General features: G+C 36.1%; 2 protein-coding genes across 2 annotated transcripts in view; one reads left to right on the top strand and one right to left on the bottom strand.

The window, feature by feature from the left end:
• Positions 1-401: 401 nt before the first annotated feature.
• On the bottom strand, positions 402-4,838 carry suds3 (SDS3 homolog, SIN3A corepressor complex component; the record flags this gene model as incomplete). Its single annotated transcript, XM_016497935.1, has 4 exons — positions 4,586-4,838; positions 1,782-1,851; positions 1,131-1,186; positions 402-473 (listed from the first exon to the last, which is right to left on the bottom strand). Coding segments are annotated over exons 1-4 (310 nt in total), but the record flags the coding sequence as incomplete, so codon positions are not given.
• Positions 4,839-6,036: 1,198 nt separating this feature from the next.
• Positions 6,037-20,910, top strand: part of taok3a (TAO kinase 3a) — an 86,036-nt gene continuing 71,162 nt past the window's right edge. Inside the window, exon 1 of the mRNA XM_016497939.1 lies at positions 6,037-6,440. The gene's annotated coding sequence lies outside the window, so the exon portion shown is untranslated. The remainder of the gene's footprint in view (positions 6,441-20,910) is intronic.

The raw sequence follows: 20,910 nt of genomic DNA on the forward strand, positions 1-20,910 counted from the left end.
AGCGGATATCGTCCTCTTTTGGAAGGCCAAACTAAGTAGTTTTGCATTCACAACGAAACACAGCGTCTCACGACATGGCGGCAGCAACAATACTACAGCGAGAATAAAAGTTACGCCTTCTTTCTTTGAGTGAACATCTGGGCGGCGTTTTGCAAATCTTCCCACATCGTGACGTAGACGTGTGGTTGACTCTTAACTTTTATAAAGAATATCTCTTTGGATTTGAGACTTTAGTCTTTGCAACTTTACAGATCTTCTTTATGCACCAAGAACTTGTAACATTCCAAAGAGAAAGGAAAAATTGAAATCGCATCATATGACCCCTTTAATAATGTAATGTTGGTTCTTGAAATATTAACACTTACATTGAGATGAAAAGCTTTACTATAAATCATCCTTACCAGCATTACGAAGTCTCTCTTTATACTGCTGATCAAGCTTCTTCATTCTCTTCTGGTACTCCTGCAGCGTGCCTGTAGAAATGCATAGGTGATCTATTTTACAAATTTTTAGCTGACATTTTTTATCCACAGAGATGTATTGTACACTTATTACAGGGACAATCCCATTGGAATAACCTGTCTTGATCAAGAGCACAATGGTGGTAGATTACATTATTTGAACAACCTTTTGTTTACCAGCCCAGTTCATCAACTATTAGGCTACATCATATTTTTAGACCACTATCCATCAAGCCAGGATATTTTTCTCAAAAAAATAAAAATAAAACCCCCAACAACAACAACAAAAACATCAAAATATATTATATTTTGAAGGTATCACTGTCCCTGTGCTAGCAGAGACAATTTTCTCCGTAATATATTGTGTTGTTAACAGGCTGCCTTCTACCACTTGTTTTACTGAATAACAACATGTGAACAAACAATAATGCTTTTATATAGAGTTTATACATGTTCAGTACCCTAATAGTTATACTAGTAAAGGTAACAGTAATAGTAGTATATATATATTTTCCCAAAGAAAAGCATAGGTTTGTTGATGTACAGTAACATTTGTAAATAAAGGAAAATATAATTTCAGCATACTTACATATTTTGACTACAAAATTACTTGAGTATTTCTAAAAAATATATATAATTTCAATAGTGAATTTATGTTCTTCTAGTCACCTTCTTGCAGTTGTTGTAGCTGTCTTTTCAGGGATGCCAGTTTGTCCTGATACATCCTGAAATCAACACAAAAACAAAATATTTTAAAGAAATTATTCAGTTTTATTTCATAGCATGCAAATAATAGCAGAAATGTGTCATATACATGATTTTCACAGGAAAGAAAGAAAGTATAGATTAAAAACTTAATATTAAATAGATATGTGCATTATCAAAAACAATAATAGTAATAAAATAAAAGTTTTGAAAAAATGGCAGTGAGTAATATATACTTGTATGACATACACAGACAGTACTGTAATGCAGAGTTTATTTCATTTTAATAAATAATACTCAATTTGTGTATCTCTTGTCATGAATGAATGCTAGTCAATTGGTACTTACTGTTCTTTGATTTGTGTCATATACATGATTTTCACAGGAAAGAAAGAAAGAAAGTATAGATTAAAAACTTTATATTAAATAGATATGTGCATTATCAAAAACAATAATAGTAATAAAATAAAAGTTTTGAAAAAATGGCAGTGAGTAATATATACTTGTATGACATACACAGACAGTACTGTAATGCAGAGTTTATTTCATTTTAATAAATAATACTCAATTTGTGTATCTCTTGTCATGAATGAATGCTAGTCAATTGGTACTTACTGTTCTTTGATTTCAACATAATCGTTCTCATCATGTTTGGCCAGATCTGTTTCACTGGCATCTTCCGTGTCTATAATAATAACAAACAATATAGCAATACATTAATTATACACTATAGGATATGACAGTTATGGAAGAACTTGACTATCTTGCACAAAGCACGGATTTGACCCCACCAAACTACTTTGGGATGCCAAACGTTTGGACAGAGTTTATTGAAGTGATAACTGCACATATACAGCACCATCTAGCGGACAGACATGGTATCTCAATGTCATTTTCTATGGTAATTAAACCAGATATTACATGTTGTATAATATATTATATTATATTCTAATATATTATATGTTTGTATTATCTGCTATCTGGGAACTGTCACAAGTTGGTTCTAAGACTAAATCTGAAGTACCAATAATAAACAAAGACCTAAGATAATTAAAATGACACAAATAAACAAAGCACACATTTCAGCCCTAATGCAAAGACAACTACCCACACTAAAAGACAAATACTATATCATCAGCTGCTAATGAAGAAACTTGCATTCATGTAGCTGCTTTTATCCAGGTGAGATTTTTTTTTAATTAACTTCAATTCAGCAATGATGCATAATTGATCAGAACTGACAAGATTTTTTACTTCTAGTAAACACTGTACTTGTGAACTGTTCATCAAAGAATCCCGAAAAAGGTGCATCACAGTTTTACAAAATTATTAAGAAGCACAACATTGATCATAATAAGAAATGTTTCTTGTACATCAAATCAGCATATTAGAGTGACTTCTGAAGGATCATGTGGCACTGAAGACTGGAGTAATGACTGCTGAAAATTCAGCTTTGCCATCACATTATATATATATATATATATATATAAAACAAAAACAGTTATTTTAAATATTGTTATATTGTTTTTCTGTATTTTTGATCAAATAAATGCAGACTTGGTGAGAATAAAAGACTTCTTTTGAAAATCTTACTGACCCCAAACTTTTGACTGATAATATACAATTTTTCTACAAAGAACTTGGAGCAAAAACATTTCTGCAAGATTGTTGAAGGATAGTTAACATATTGACATTAACCTTTTTAACAGTACAGTTGTTGTTTAACATTTCTATATCGGTATGAAGGGAGAAAATTATATTTTACCACTTTAAACTTTTTGATTTCACTACTTCATTTCAATTGTCCATTTGACCAATTAAGTTTGAAAAGGACAAATAGTATTCATAAAGAGAGAGAGTTTTGTAGTTTCTAAATTAATATAAAATCATGATAACAGCATGCACAATACATACAATACAATTCAAAAATGGAGTTTAAAGTAATCTGCCAATGTCACAAGAAAAAAAAAAAGATGCTGTGTAGTGGTTCAATGGATCACAAATCTCACGGTTCAGATCACATTACGGTTTTTGACCCATGGATCGGATCATTTTTCGCATCAGCATGAAAAGAAAAATATTTCAATTTAACTTGCTTTCCATTTATTACTTAAAGCGAAGTACTTCTTTGATACCACAGCAAATACTACTAGATTAACTAAGAAAGTTTAAACATGATTAAAGAGACAAGAGAACAGCCAGTGAAAATAAGAACAAATACACAAATTACAAGCATAGATAAATACAACAGAATATGTTACAAATAAAATAAGGTTGGTAGTATTCAAATACAGAAATGTAGTAATTAGGGAAAATAACACTGCATAGTGTTCACTGTATAAATATAACTTTTACTCTCGCTGTAGTATTGTTGTTGCCGCCGCCGCCATGCCGTGAAGGCGCTGTGTGCTTCGTTGTGAAAGCGAAACTACTTTGGTTGTCCTTCCGAAAGAGGACAATATCCGCTTCGTCATGCCTGGAGCTGATCCGTGCTGGTCACTGAGGAAATACATCAACTTCGCGCTGTGGATCGCCGGATCGGCTTTCACCGTGGACGAAGCGGAGTCCAGCCCGGGGTCGTCACATGTGGTTGCCGCAAGCCCGCCGGACGCTCCTTCGTCGAATCCGCCGGCCGCACCGTTCTCAAGCCCGCTTCCGCTCACTCAAGCCGGCGGCCTCCGCTCACTCTAGCCCGCCGTGTTTCGTTGTAAAAGCGTAACTACTTTGTTGGCCTTCCAAAAGAGGACACGACTAGAAATCAGTGGTTAAGTTGTATTTACAACACTGTTCCAGAACAGTAGGCTCGTCAGTAGGTCACGTGTGTGCTGATGGCTCTGAAGTGAACAAACCCTGGAACATAACCTGCTCCGGAGCAGGTTATCTTCAGAGAGCAAGTTGCTATGGTTACTTACATACCCTGAAAGTAACCTCCGATTTTGGAACCGAAAGCTGGGGTTAACCGCTCTCTTATCCTCAAACATACCCGGGTATGTCACATAATCTGCTTTCTGAAATACACCCCTGACTTCGAGGCTGTATGCATGAAAACAACAACAACATCCTACATATTGTATTTGCTTCCTGACGCGTGCTAACGGCTAACTGATTATCAACAGGCTGGATAGCACATAAAACATACAACTATGAGAAAATGCATAACCATTATACGGTTAAATGCTAACACAGCCATAATTTAATGACGCAGACGAGGTTGCAAAAAGCCAGCGAGCTCTAAAATAAACAAAACAACTCGACACATGTACACACTTTCCTGCATGTTTACTCTTCACAGGGCCAGTATTTCATTACCAATATACAGCCAGTTCACTCATTAATAAATGAAACATGTCTTTCAATCCATAAATCATACGTGAATGGGATTAAAAGGTAAATAAACTTCAACTATTGTGCGTAATCACCTTCTTCCGAGTCTCTGCCTCTGAAACTGCGATCTTCGTCTTCATCCACACTGTCTAGCTCCTCCTCGTCGTTATAATAATCCACCATGGGTGACAGTAAAGTCGAGGCCATTTATTATATTCAAAAACTGATAATATTGCAGGAAATGCCTATGTGTAAACAACCACACTGCACCGACAACGTTTTCAGTCTCGATTCGAGTCTCTTTTTTCAATGGAGGGTAGGCCGAGGAATCTGATTGGTGGAGATGTTCGAGCAATGCATGCTGGGAAATGTAGTTTGAACAGCCTGTGCGCAAGTATGACATAAGGGAAAGAAGAAAATGGTAAGAGAGAGTGAGTGTGTGTGTGTGTGTGTGTGTGTGAGAGAGAGAGAGAGAGAGAGAGAGAGTATAGTCTCTCCGCGTTTCAAATGTATTGTTGTTATTGTCATTGAAGGAACATGGAGATTTTCTGAAGTTGTCTGCACGCTAAACATTTCTGCCCTTCAGTCATGCACTATTATCTCGGTAAGCGTATTAATGTCATTATGAAAAGACATAAAAGAAAATATATGCTCATCTATGATTAAGTGCCATTATTTGTCTGTAATAGGAATTGTTTTGAATGCACACTGAGTTTCATTTCCATCCACAAACTGGTTTGAATAGGGTTATGTTTCATGCATTGTGCAAAGTTCATTCGTCATGTATTCACAAACAATGTAGCCTATGTTTTTGTAATTGCTTATCATCATTGCCAATTTAGTTTTCCTCACGAACAATTGTGTAGTAAGTGAAATAAGTGATACTGACTAATTTATAAAATCTAGAAAATGTGTATTAGAAATATATTAAAAATTGTTTTCGAACAGCATCTCTCGATTGTGTTGCATAAAACAGGCATACTACTGTTGCCGCCGCTGCTGCTGCTAGAAATAATAATAATAATAATAATAATAAAGACATTAGAGAACAAATAATAGTAAAGAACTATATTAGAAACTTGATACAAATTACAATAAGAAACCAACTGTATAGGATAAAATGGGTAGAGCAACAATAACAAAACAACATAAAAATTATAGCTAATAATAATAGCTCATTGTAATAATAATAATAATTATAACATCATCATAAAATATATTTGTTAGGTGATCAGTTAGCTATTAGATTCACAGATTGGAATAACAGGTGTTTAACATAAGATTCAGCAAAAATTGATCCAACTCATGCTTGGTCAGACACATGCTACACATAAATATTGTAATATATTATATTAACTGGCCATGCGAGGTAATCTACGTTAAATCCTCGATCTAATTATCATTACACTAGTTTATAATCCTATCATAGCCTTTTTCAGGAATCTGCCACTGTGTCATCTCTATTGTGTCTTTACGGCTTGTTCCTCACTCAACCGGCAGGTGGCGACGTTGAGTTTAAAAGCTGTTTGACTCGTGAGATCGTTTGTCAGAGCTGGTACCTTGTAGCAGGTACGATGGGGTTTTAAAAGCGAGAGACGCTTGTCGGGTCTTTGTCAGTGGCGCGGGGTTTAGTACAGTCTTTATGCTGGATATCATAACACGAACTGTATGGACGTTTTATCATCACACTGACGGGAGAGATAGACATGACGTCTGTTGAAAATAAAGCAGGTTGATGCATTTTCAGGTGTAGGAGCACCAAGACGCCAATTGCAATGACTTTGGAAGTTTATCTCCCTCAACATTCCACCTTACAAGGGCTACAGGAGAAATAAGGTGGATTTGTACTGTTCATCGTTGAGGAGAGCGTTCATTCGCCTGAAGACATTTGCTTTTAACCGGACTTCTATGGAGTTGGACCTGGATTAAAGAAAAAGCTTCGCTGACTTGGTAAATCCCGTTTTTTTTCTTGGCATTCACATTTATTGTGGCTTTGTCAGCTCAACTGTTTTGTCTTGCAGGGGTATTTGATATTTGTAATGCGCTGCGCCGTCAATTAAAAGCGTCTTTATCGTATCTGGTGTCACTGCTCGCCTCTCCATAGATTACCTCTGCGCTCGATTGATTTTCCCTTCATAAAGTAGAACATAACGTTACTTGATTACAACTGGGTAAGTTTGTTTACACTCCTAGACTAAATTCAGTATTTCCAGAAAATTTGTTTGTGACGTACTATGTTGACATACGTGAATTATTTTATGATTTCATGCATTTTTAATAGTAAAGTTTTCATGTGCTCTAAAGACAGATAGGCCTATGTAGCCTATGATTCTACTATTTGATTAGCTACTTCTAATAGCCATACTAGATTGTTTTTGTCATATGTGACGCAATGGATTTTTACGCTTTATTTTACACTTTAAAGTTGGAAAAGCCTTGGACTTGCTAACACAAAAATGTAAAACCCAGACACACACACACACACTGTATTATTTCCTGATTTTTAATAGTGAATAGTAAAATTCTGGCAAATGTAACATTTTTACAAATGAGAGAAAATTAAGACAAAAATGAAGAGTGAGGGTAAAAGTGCTTTGCGCATCTTTAACGTTGGTTTGCCAATCTGCCCCAAAAAAAAAAACTCGAGAAAAAAAGTGCTTTGCATAGACTCCTGGGTCGAGATGTTATGCACTTATTTCCGTGAGCGAATGTATGTGTGTTAGTGAACTTCACTAATTTATATGCGCACGCGGCTATTCATCCAGGAAGTCTGATAGATAGATAGACAGACAGACAGGCGACCGTGGGTCATCATAACGTTTAAAATAATCAATTTCCGGCTGGAATGAATGTTTTTAGGACGGTGAATTTTGCCCTTGAGCTCTCAGTCCCCCTACAGAAAAGAGGTCAGTATCATTTACTGCATTTCTATGAGTTTCGTGGATAAAACTGTCAAAGGTTCTGCGTGACATATATCCGTGCACATTAATTTCAAAGTCATGCAAAAATACTAAAATACAACGCAGAGTTGTTTGACGCAGAGATCCGGATGTCAGGAAGGAGTTGATTTATTTTAGCGTAACACCTGCTGGCTCTTTGCAAAGCTGGTCAGTTTGCTAATCTAACAGTTCTCAGCCCTATACCACCCAAACTTTCACTTCCTCTGCAGTGCAAATCCTCAATGCGTTCATATTCGTATAACTTCAATGCATACTGACTCGTTTAAAAAAAGGAGCGCGTGAGAAGCACTATTAGTTTATAATGCAAGTCGCTGTGTAAAGACGCACTCCAGTCGTTAAAATGAAAGTGCGTACAGTTTGACATATTCAGATATGTGAGGGCTGATGTCATGTTGGGCTGTTTATGGGTGTCCTTGGCTCTTTTTCCCTCGTCTTCAGCCCCCGCTCCTTGTGTAGCTATTTTAAGCAGCGCGTCTCTTTCACACACATGCAGCGTTCTGTCGGATGGAGATCATCATGAAGTTTATATTTATATGGTCATGAGGAGCGCAGGATAGAAATATCTCATCATGAGGATGAAGGTACATTTTTCTACCGTTATTTGGCGTTGTGCGTGAACTAGTATAGTCGTTTTTGGCTTCATTTGTAGTTGTAAAGAAATAAGTGATGATGATAAATGGCAGCTGGTGCGATTCGTATTGGTGAATTATAAAATCTTAGATGTGAATCCAGTATGTCTTTTCATATAAGCTAAGTTACAGGCTAATTATTGACGATTTCTATGCATTTTCTTTATGATTTGTCTTGTGGTCATGATGAATTGTCAATGTTTGATTCGTAGCATTTTCCGAATGAATCATTCATGTGAGTCGAATCAGTTTGACAGAACTGGGCTATTCGTTCACGAATCTGACTGAATCGTTCCGAGCGGTTCTTGAGTCAACAACTCAGTGAGTGAACTCGTTGAACCGAGGGCCGTCTTTGTCCAACAAGTTCGGTTTCTAATGATCTGATATGTTTGTTTCAGTGATAACAATTGGCAAAAAAATACTGCTTGAATAAATATTCATTTTAATCATACATTTGTTATATTTAGATCAACACTCCGATAAACGTCTTTCATTGTGGGTTGCGAATATATTTATGGTTTTCATAGAAAACAATTTCATTTTAGATTAGCAGCCTCAATTTTCAAGTAAATATGTTTCCTGTCTCGCTTTGTGTTATGTCAGTGAACCTTATGAATGATTATGCTCTGTTTTACATGCAATTACTAGGAACCCATTTGAACTCATTTTGGGGGTAGTGAAGTCATTCAGTCAAAGCAATTAAAAAGTCCTCATTTTAAACCTTCTTAGTGTGTGTGCTTGAGATTTTAGCAGTGTGATGAGGGGAAAAGTGTTTCCAAAATACCAGGCTGCTAGACTTGGTGTTTGTGGAAGATCTAGTCACAGAATTTTGTTTGCAAGGTTTGTGCCATAACTTTGAAAATGTATTTAAAAGTTTTAATTGAAGCACTTGGTAGCAGGTAAATTAGATATCTTTGAGTGCACATATTGTGCTTTTATATTAATTGAAGCACTTGGTAGCAGGTAAATTAGATATCTTTGAGTGCACATATTGTGCTTTTATATTAATTGAAGCACTTGGTAGCAGGTAAATTAGATATCTTTGAGTGCACATATTGTGCTTTTATATTAATTGAAGCACTTGGTAGCAGGTAAATTAGATATCTTTGAGTGCACATATTGTGCTTTTATGTTTGTAACAGAATGAATTTGTTCTCTAGCATAGTAGAAAAGGCTAGTGCCTAAAGATCTATGCTGGTTATACTAAAGAACTGAGCCCTGCAAGTTTTTTTTCTGTTCATTTTTATGTCCTGGTTTGAGGTTAAATGATATTTTTGCTCGATCTACAAAAATACAAAATGTTTCTAAATATGGGTTGATGTTTAATTGCCTTTAATAATTATTTAATGTAATGATTATTTAATTTAATAGAGCATAACTTAATATAATTTAATTAATTTTAGAAGGATTTTTTTGTATATTTTGTGGAAATATCATTCCACAGTATCATAAGTTCAGGAATTGTTTCAAGTCCAGAATTTCTAAGTTGGCAGCATGTTAATTAAAAAATCCTGACAGAAAATAATGTATTTAATATGATTGATATCATATAGTGATGCACCAAAATTTCGGCAACTGAAAATATTCAGCTGAAATTAAAAAAAAATATAATAATTATAATGAAATAATTAGATAATTAATTTTCAGTTTCGGCCGAAATAGTTTTGGAAAGTGACGGTTTCATTTAATTACTGCTTTTTCAATGATGTGTTTCAACTCTGTCAGTGTCAATTTTGTACAAATAATGTGAATGAGCAACAACTGGTAAATATGTCAGCTGTGTGGATGCTCGTCACTGTAACCAAAAATGATGCTAGTGTGTAAAATTTGTTGGCTGAAATATCGAGAGGCAGCTCGTTGCTGAAGAATTTACTCCAACTGATTCATTTATCACCTGAAAACACAACACCTTGAACAGCCTAAAGAGTTATATTATTCAAACTTTAATTTGGGTATTTAAAAAAAAAAAAGTAATATCATTGAATCACTAGTATCATGATAATTGTGACTGTTAATTTTACAATCTAGATTTGTTTACTTTGTGTTCTAAATTATATTTATCTCGATTTATAATAAATAGAAAATCAGATTAATTTTTTTTTTCCATTTTTGAGGTTTCAGGCTTGCATGCCAAAATGCTGCTTTTCATTTTATTGTAATAGTGTAACATTTTTGTTGGTGCTAGAGATAGAAACACATCAGTTTATTACGACCAGAATCACATTATAAGTAAGATTTCCAAATGTATACATAGGAGAACTTGAAGACAGCATAACATCTATGATCTTCAGTTGTAGTGTGGAGAAACATCAATGGATTTATGGGTTGACCTTTTGCACTTGTTGCAAATTTGGTAGCAAAGCATGGGCTGTTAATAGTGGCTGTTAATAGTGTCTTAAGCCCTTTTCGCACGGGATTAGTATTATCTGCGGACCTTGTGTGATTTTGAAATTACCCCCCCACATCTGAATTTCGTGTGGTGCATTCGCACGGGATAAGCGAAGCCTGTGATTTTACTCGAATTTACTGACTTATCTCCCGGATACCCAGATGTAAAGGCTTTGAGAGTCCCTTCTATGGTCCAGATGGATTTTAAAAAAAGAAACTAATATAGTTTTGTGTGCTGTCATTTCCATTTCACCAGGTTAAAATAATATCTCAAGCTTTATGCTTGATTTATTTGTAACACATTAACCTCAAAACCTTTTCAGCTTTCTCTTTCTGCAAATTGTATGGTGTAGCGATATGATGACAGCACCCAAAATACTATCAAACACTCCAACGCAGCTCCATTCTTCGCGGAAGATGGATAAAAATGCGCACAGCAAACAAAAACCTCGAAAAATGATATGCGACCCGCCAAATGCTGGCCGAATCACAGAGATGCCGATTCGCACGGGATTAAGATCACAGACAACCTCCGCAATTATTACAAATGACTGGAGGTCACCAGGTAATCCTAATCCCGTGCGAATAGGGCTTTTGTCTATTTGTAGTAGTATATGGGTGTTGTCATCTGCTTTTGACAGAGGCTTTGTTGTTAGGCCAACCTGAAGCCACTGCTCAATTCAGACACACACACATACTAGATCATACCACAAAACCTAATTACCACACACACTATATATCTCCTGTGTAGAGCTTGTAAAAGTTTCTGTTGTAGATCTAAAGGTGTTTGTTCATGCTCCAAAGCCTTTCCAGGCCTGCATGAGTTTATTAAGGCCAAATGGTTACAATCATCTTCCACTTCATTATTCTTCAAGGTTTCAGAGGAGTTTCAGTGACCAAACCTCTGTATAGATTCCAGCCTGTCCAAATCACCATCTCGACTAATCTTAGTTCCTCTAAAATATGAGTTATTGATGTAGTAGCTTCAAATGAGTTGACCATAGTCCATGCGTGCTGTTTTTGAACCGACTTGCCCTCCATCGCTCCTTTGATGGCAGCACAGGGAGTCTGAGTGTGGCCTGAAAACACCCAGCTCGTTATAATTAGCACTAGTGATTAAGCCTCACGGACCGCTCTGCCTGTGTTCTAATGTGTGCCCAATCAATTCTTTCACTGTGCTTCATTCTGGGCTTTAACTTTGTAAACTTCCTTTTTCGTAACATTCTCGATGAGGTTGTGTTTCTGTTCCCCACACAGAATGATCTTCAACCTCAGTGGACCTTTGACCTTTATTCTGTTACTTCACTCTAGCTAGTTGCTTTTATCGCAGAAACACACAACATATAAGTACACAACATGTAGATTTAAATGCTTAACCAATGCATTGCAAGAGCATGGCTCTATTGTTCGTATTGAACATGCGTTCTTGCATTTCTGTGGTCAATGCTGCAGTTTAAGGGGTGATGGAGTTAACATCAAATGCCTGATCAGTTAAAGCACATCTGGTGTTGTTCAAATAGCTATTGTAGTTGAAAGTGTTGAAAGTTTAACTAACTTGTTCAGAAAGATTGTCTTCTTGCTGTAGATCCACCTTGACATTAAGAGAACCTTAGCGGCAACACTTGCAGCTTTTTGCTTTTGTTGTTACAAATTGAGTTCTGGTCAATACAATAAGCCAATAATTATTTTTATTTTATGGTTGATATAAATTATTATTATACTATTTAGTTTAAATAAATTACAATTAAACTACAAAAAAAAATTGTTTTAAATGCTACAAGGGAATTTAAGGCCGGTTCAGACTGCATGATTTTTTTGATGGTTACGACAGTCACTGTGTCCGATTATGCGATTTTGACTCCCAAACAAACATGACTGAAACATGTCAGACCGCACGTTGCTACCTGACCATTCATCGCTTGCCGTCTTTAACGACGTGCCATGAGCGTAAACAAACAATGGCTAGCAAACCGCGTGTTTTGCTCTGTCTTGTCATCAAAAAGCCCAAAAAAGAAAGAAAACCTGACAGTGGACACAAATCTGAAGTCGTAGTCTGAAACTAGCTAGTCTCAAAATCGTGTAGTCTGAATGGGGCTTAAGGCATCAAAACAGTTTTTTAGATAAACTTGAAGTGAGTGGTGGCGTTCAAAAGTTTGGGGTCAGTAAGATTTTTTTTCTTTATTTTTTCTAATCTTTTTGAAAGAAGTCACCCAGGCTTTATTTGATCAGAAATAACGTAAAAAACTGTAACATTGTGGAATATCATACAAGTTAACTGGTACTCATTCTTGGTGTTTTCAAGCCTTGACTGAAGCTTAATGTCTGATCATTTACATGTTAGTGGTTTGTCATGCATTTGTCATTAATATTGGTTTGCTCTTGTATAGCATCCAGTCCATTTAGATGGACACGCTCTAATTATCTTCTTACATAAGCGTGAGGTGAGGGATGAATGTTTCGTCACTTCCTGTCTCAAGCAGCCTTTTGAATTGTGAGCTACCCATCTCCCTCAGTTACCCACGAGCCTTGTCTTCTGGGACTCTGAACTTTTTTTATCTTCTCTCTCAGTCTCTTCCATGTGAGCTCAACGTCTCTGTTGAAAAATGCATCAGGATGGGAGTAACCATGCTGGCAGTCAGACGGGACGGCTCAAGAGTGTATGGCCCAGTAGGAAAGCGCATTAAAAATTAAACCCCTGCCATCAGTCGTAATGTACAGCTGTGATCAGCTTCAGTGAGCCTCGTAGAAGAATGCAGCTCAAGATAACACGAGGAATACTTTTTTTCCGAGGACCCTCACGTGTTCTGATTTTAATGACTGTATCAAAAACTGTATGAATTTGTAAAAGACACTTGCTGCCGACGATTTAGGTAATTGCATTGCTCCAGTGGATTCAGTTAATGAGCCCTTTTGCAGCTTCACAGTATCAGCCCTGTCACAGTAAGGTGGCTCTCTAGGTCATGGTATTGGGGAAGTAAACGCTGTGCTGTCACGCAGAAATGTCAATTAGACAATAAATGTGAGAAATAGACTGCTGTTATTAGGCCAAACTGCATTCAGTCAATCATCTGCCACCTAGAAAAAAAATGACAAAGAGTTGATCATATTATAATTTAGCAGGGAATGAATTCAGTCTTCTCAATTTGCTAAACTGGAAGGTGATGTACCTCTTTTCTGTTATGTTGGATGCATGTACAATGAAATATGTGTCATTAGCTTAAACCGAACTATGACTTTAAACAAACCTGGGAAGAATTGAACAAAGTTCAAAAGAACGGCATTTATTTGAAGTAGAAATATTTTATAATGTTATAAATGTCTTTACTGTCACTTTTAAACAATTTAATGCGTACTTGATAAATAAAAGTATTCATTTTTTTAAAAGGGGGGAAAAATCTTATTGACGCCAGACTTTGAACAGTACTAGCCTATATGCTTCAAATATCTGAGTAATAACTTTTTTGGTTCATTTGGTTTCTATTTTCATGGCGTTGTACTGGGTAGTGAAATCTCATGAGTCCAAAATCTCCACAAAGCCACTACTATATAATAATAAACTTCAAGTCTGTTCATCTGCATGGTTGTGATTGTGTTGCATTTTTGCTTTCTGTGTGGACAGACCAGTCACTTGTTTCTGGGAACTTGTCACGTTGCATCTGATTTTTTTTTTTGTCAGGCTGCATTGTCATCATGCACTATGACATATTTAACGGTGAGTGAAACAGATTTTTGTTTTAATGTGTAACTGTTTTTCTCATATGCATGTGTGCTCACACAGTGGAAAAACATTACCCGAAGGCCTCGTTCAGGTCCTTCTCTCCATCTTTCTGTCTGTGTTGCACTCTTTGTTCACATGCATCTATAGTTCGATGATTATAGTTCATGGATGGCTTTTCTGTTACCCCGTTTACACCTCAAATGACCATCTATCTCTTATCCCTAGCAGACAGTGCTGGTGTAAATGGGGTACAAAATGTTTGGCGATCCAATCAATGGAACCACATTCAGAGGTAGACAAAACACATTTAGACTAGAAGCTTCCTCTGTTGACATGTACAATCTAAAAATAAATATGTAAATATTTTGTGTGCATGTTCACGAGCATGAATTGGAACAGGCCCCCTGTTTCTCTCTGTTTGACGGACAGCTCTGTCGATGTGAAGAGAGCGTGAGGTAATGAGTAATGTTCTATAAATAGTCACCACACCCCCATCCTAAAGCCCTCTGTTTCACCCATGTGATGTGCCGCCACACAGCAAACGGTGCTAATATGCAGTTTATAGCATCATTGAGGATTTTAGGTGATTTGAGATTTTATTTTAATTGAATTTTACCCGCGTTTTATGATCAAGTTTATATATATATATATATATATATAATTTAATAATAATTATAATCCAGATAAACATTAGTGTACCTATAGGCTGTTTACAGTGTCAAGCAACTGCACTAATTCAAGTAATGTCACAGCTGTGCATACTGTATATGTTACAATGACTAAATTTGCTCAACTAATAAGATTTTAGAAGGATTAATTGTTCATTTTACAAGATTAAATAATAATTTTTATTTGTAATATACAATGATCGTAAACAAAAATTGTGCGGCCGTCTATGAATTTTGCAGACTGATGATATTATTATTAATATAGGTTTTGATTATCTAGTTTCTTGTTGATTTGTTTGATTTTTTTGATCTCGCCATATTGCTATGGTATTAAAATCAATAATAATAATTTTATTATAAAATTATTTTAAAATATATAAATGTTTTTATTTATTATTTTTATATAATTTATATTGCTTATTATATTCTACATAAATATTTGACACTATGAAACTGAAAAATAGAATTTATGTATGTGATTGTTATATATTTATATATGTATAAGGGATGGAACGGCTCTCTGTAAAAAAATCGAACCGTACGGTTCTCCACACACAGTTCGGCACGCACTAGGACCGCGGTTCAACTGAAATCTGACAACGCATGTGTAATATGGTTTGTTATAAATAAAAACACATAAAACAAACAGGGTTCGGCTAGGCATGGGCCGGTATGAGATTTTGACGGTATGATAAACTTAAGCAAAAATATCACGGTTTCACGGTATCACGATATTGTCATTACAGCTCTAAAATGTGTTATTTTTAAATGACTGGGTAAAGTAAAAAAAAAAACAAACAAAAAAAACACTTTTTTTCCGCTGAACACAATATATTTTGTTTTTGAGCAACATACAGAATATTAGGAACAGTAGAATTTGTTTATTTTTTTTATTTGATTTGTTTCCTAAAAAGAAGAAAAATAAAGACTGACCTCTTTATTTAACCTAAAGGTTGATTTACACTTCTGCGTCGGACCTACGCCGTAGCTTACGCATAGACGCACACCCATACGCCGTAACCTGACGTGCACCTCTCCAAAATTCTAACAGCGCGTCAATTCTACGCGGACCGCAAGCACTGTGATTGGTCTGCAAGAACCCCTCCCTCCATATGTACTTGAGTTTTGTGTGTGTTTATGTGCACTTTAATATATTTTAATGTTACACCTTCTTATATAAAATAAAACAAAGCAAAGAACAAGTGTCTTATCATTTATTATACTACATAGCATTATACATCAGTAGTTGTCCGCAACAAACAATGTTGATCTGCCGTGGTACAAGTCCTTGTGCAGATTGAAAGAATGCCATCATCTCCTGTTCCATTGTTGTCTCCTTTTTGTAGTTTTAAATAATGATTTAATGATTTGATATTTATTTGCCGCCGTCACGGCTATAATGCTTCTCCGACGAGCCGTTGTGAGCTACCCATCTCCCTCAGTTACCCACGAGCCTTGTCTTCTGGGACTCTGAACTTTTTTTATCTTCTCTCTCAGTCTCTTCCATGTGAGCTCAACGTCTCTGTTGAAAAATGCATCAGGATGGGAGTAACCATGCTGGCAGTCAGACGGGACGGCTCAAGAGTGTATGGCCCAGTAGGAAAGCGCATTAAAAATTAAACCCCTGCCATCAGTCGTAATGTACAGCTGTGATCAGCTTCAGTGAGCCTCGTAGAAGAATGCAGCTCAAGATAACACGAGGAATACTTTTTTTCCGAGGACCCTCACGTGTTCTGATTTTAATGACTGTATCAAAAACTGTATGAATTTGTAAAAGACACTTGCTGCCGACGATTTAGGTAATTGCATTGCTCCAGTGGATTCAGTTAATGAGCCCTTTTGCAGCTTCACAGTATCAGCCCTGTCACAGTAAGGTGGCTCTCTAGGTCATGGTATTGGGGAAGTAAACGCTGTGCTGTCACGCAGAAATGTCAATTAGACAATAAATGTGAGAAATAGACTGCTGTTATTAGGCCAAACTGCATTCAGTCAATCATCTGCCACCTAGAAAAAAAATGACAAAGAGTTGATCATATTATAATTTAGCAGGGAATGAATTCAGTCTTCTCAATTTGCTAAACTGGAAGGTGATGTACCTCTTTTCTGTTATGTTGGATGCATGTACAATGAAATATGTGTCATTAGCTTAAACCGAACTATGACTTTAAACAAACCTGGGAAGAATTGAACAAAGTTCAAAAGAACGGCATTTATTTGAAGTAGAAATATTTTATAATGTTATAAATGTCTTTACTGTCACTTTTAAACAATTTAATGCGTACTTGATAAATAAAAGTATTCATTTTTTTAAAAGGGGGGAAAAATCTTATTGACGCCAGACTTTGAACAGTACTAGCCTATATGCTTCAAATATCTGAGTAATAACTTTTTTGGTTCATTTGGTTTCTATTTTCATGGCGTTGTACTGGGTAGTGAAATCTCATGAGTCCAAAATCTCCACAAAGCCACTACTATATAATAATAAACTTCAAGTCTGTTCATCTGCATGGTTGTGATTGTGTTGCATTTTTGCTTTCTGTGTGGACAGACCAGTCACTTGTTTCTGGGAACTTGTCACGTTGCATCTGATTTTTTTTTTTGTCAGGCTGCATTGTCATCATGCACTATGACATATTTAACGGTGAGTGAAACAGATTTTTGTTTTAATGTGTAACTGTTTTTCTCATATGCATGTGTGCTCACACAGTGGAAAAACATTACCCGAAGGCCTCGTTCAGGTCCTTCTCTCCATCTTTCTGTCTGTGTTGCACTCTTTGTTCACATGCATCTATAGTTCGATGATTATAGTTCATGGATGGCTTTTCTGTTACCCCGTTTACACCTCAAATGACCATCTATCTCTTATCCCTAGCAGACAGTGCTGGTGTAAATGGGGTACAAAATGTTTGGCGATCCAATCAATGGAACCACATTCAGAGGTAGACAAAACACATTTAGACTAGAAGCTTCCTCTGTTGACATGTACAATCTAAAAATAAATATGTAAATATTTTGTGTGCATGTTCACGAGCATGAATTGGAACAGGCCCCCTGTTTCTCTCTGTTTGACGGACAGCTCTGTCGATGTGAAGAGAGCGTGAGGTAATGAGTAATGTTCTATAAATAGTCACCACACCCCCATCCTAAAGCCCTCTGTTTCACCCATGTGATGTGCCGCCACACAGCAAACGGTGCTAATATGCAGTTTATAGCATCATTGAGGATTTTAGGTGATTTGAGATTTTATTTTAATTGAATTTTACCCGCGTTTTATGATCAAGTTTATATATATATATATATATATATAATTTAATAATAATTATAATCCAGATAAACATTAGTGTACCTATAGGCTGTTTACAGTGTCAAGCAACTGCACTAATTCAAGTAATGTCACAGCTGTGCATACTGTATATGTTACAATGACTAAATTTGCTCAACTAATAAGATTTTAGAAGGATTAATTGTTCATTTTACAAGATTAAATAATAATTTTTATTTGTAATATACAATGATCGTAAACAAAAATTGTGCGGCCGTCTATGAATTTTGCAGACTGATGATATTATTATTAATATAGGTTTTGATTATCTAGTTTCTTGTTGATTTGTTTGATTTTTTTGATCTCGCCATATTGCTATGGTATTAAAATCAATAATAATAATTTTATTATAAAATTATTTTAAAATATATAAATGTTTTTATTTATTATTTTTATATAATTTATATTGCTTATTATATTCTACATAAATATTTGACACTATGAAACTGAAAAATAGAATTTATGTATGTGATTGTTATATATTTATATATGTATAAGGGATGGAACGGCTCTCTGTAAAAAAATCGAACCGTACGGTTCTCCACACACAGTTCGGCACGCACTAGGACCGCGGTTCAACTGAAATCTGACAACGCATGTGTAATATGGTTTGTTATAAATAAAAACACATAAAACAAACAGGGTTCGGCTAGGCATGGGCCGGTATGAGATTTTGACGGTATGATAAACTTAAGCAAAAATATCACGGTTTCACGGTATCACGGTATCACGGTATTGTCGTTACAGCTCTAAAATGTGTTATTTTTAAATGACTGGGTAAAGTAAAAAAAAAAACAAACAAAAAAAACACTTTTTTTCCGCTGAACACAATATATTTTGTTTTTGAGCAACATACAGAATATTAGGAACAGTAGAATTTGTTTATTTTTTTTATTTGATTTGTTTCCTAAAAAGAAGAAAAATAAAGACTGACCTCTTTATTTAACCTAAAGGTTGATTTACACTTCTGCGTCGGACCTACGCCGTAGCTTACGCATAGACGCACACCCATACGCCGTAACCTGACGTGCACCTCTCCAAAATTCTAACAGCGCGTCAATTCTACGCGGACCGCAAGCACTGTGATTGGTCTGCAAGAACCCCTCCCTCCATATGTACTTGAGTTTTGTGTGTGTTTATGTGCACTTTAATATATTTTAATGTTACACCTTCTTATATAAAATAAAACAAAGCAAAGAACAAGTGTCTTATCATTTATTATACTACATAGCATTATACATCAGTAGTTGTCCGCAACAAACAATGTTGATCTGCCGTGGTACAAGTCCTTGTGCAGATTGAAAGAATGCCATCATCTCCTGTTCCATTGTTGTCTCCTTTTTGTAGTTTTAAATAATGATTTAATGATTTGATATTTATTTGCCGCCGTCACGGCTATAATGCTTCTCCGACGAGCCGTGGTACTCCGTGGTAATGCTTCTTCGGCTTTTGCCGTGGTACTGCGAGTTACACCAGCAACATGCCCGTGGACACTGCTGATTAGCGGTTTGCATGTGTACTGAAGTATAAATGAAAACTGATGCATAGCCTACGGCGTAGGTCCGACGCAGAAAGTATAAATCAGCCTTGAATCTGTAATTACAGTTATTTAATTTTAGTTATATAATTCATATACATATCATTTATATAATTTCATATACATAATTTGATTTAATAATAACCCAATTTGAAGCAAAAACAGAATGTTCTGACTAGCTTTGTGAAATTATACTACATGCCTGAACGAAGCAAACAGCAGAAGCTCTGAATGAGATGCAGATTCACTCTCTGACAGCAGGAGGTGCTCCTCCAACACCAGAATACAGTGTTTCCTTGGTTACCGCCGTAAACAAAGCAGCACTGCGCTGAAACACTGCTTTAAAGGGGTCATATGATGCTGCTAAAAAGTACATTATTTGGTGTATTTGGTGTAATGAAATGTGTTTATGCGGTTTAAGGTTCAAAAAACACATTATTTTCCACATACTGTACATTATTGTTTCTCCTCTATGCCCCGCCTTTCTGAAACGCATCGATTTTTACAAATCATGCATCATGAACAGTGAGTGATCTGCCTGCTACAGTATTTTTCTCTTTGTGTCCGTCTTCAGCGTCTCTGGCCTATGTTAACAGGTGTTTACAGTCTTCATATTTTTACATAAATTACATTTTGGAAAATTATTGCATTGCAACGCATTTTGTGCAAGTCCAGAACAGAGACAAGCTGCAATAAGACAAAAAAACGGCTGGTTGCCGATCGCATAAATTCCAGGGGAAGCTCCTTCGGCCGTCATACACACACGTGACTGACTGCTCGCTCGCACCAACAGGAGGAGGAGGGTTGTGTTACTCTCTACACTGCACTCAACCTGAGGGATTCCTACACTTTCAGTCTTTGAGGAGACATGAAAAACAGCACATACCGCAGGAACGGTATAACGGAAAATATTAGCGGTTTTGAAACTTTCAATTTTCAAATCGCGGTATACCTTGAAACCGGTAATCGGCCATGCATGCCTAGGTTCGGCTAATATATGTTTCTGTTGATGGATGCGCATTCTGGCTTCCCAGTAGATTACAACAACAGCGATGGGGGTGAAAAAAAACGTGGACAAACAAGGGCTGCACGATAAATCGCATGTGATATTTAACGGTAAATCTCCGGTAAAACGGAAATGTAATCAGCGGTAAATCTCCATCACGTGCGGGCTTTCACATGGAGCAGCATTTACTAC

Source organism: Sinocyclocheilus anshuiensis, unplaced genomic scaffold (assembly GCF_001515605.1).
Source record: "Sinocyclocheilus anshuiensis isolate Anshui unplaced genomic scaffold, SAMN03320099.WGS_v1.1 scaffold1276, whole genome shotgun sequence".
Classification (NCBI taxonomy): domain Eukaryota; kingdom Metazoa; phylum Chordata; class Actinopteri; order Cypriniformes; family Cyprinidae; genus Sinocyclocheilus; species Sinocyclocheilus anshuiensis.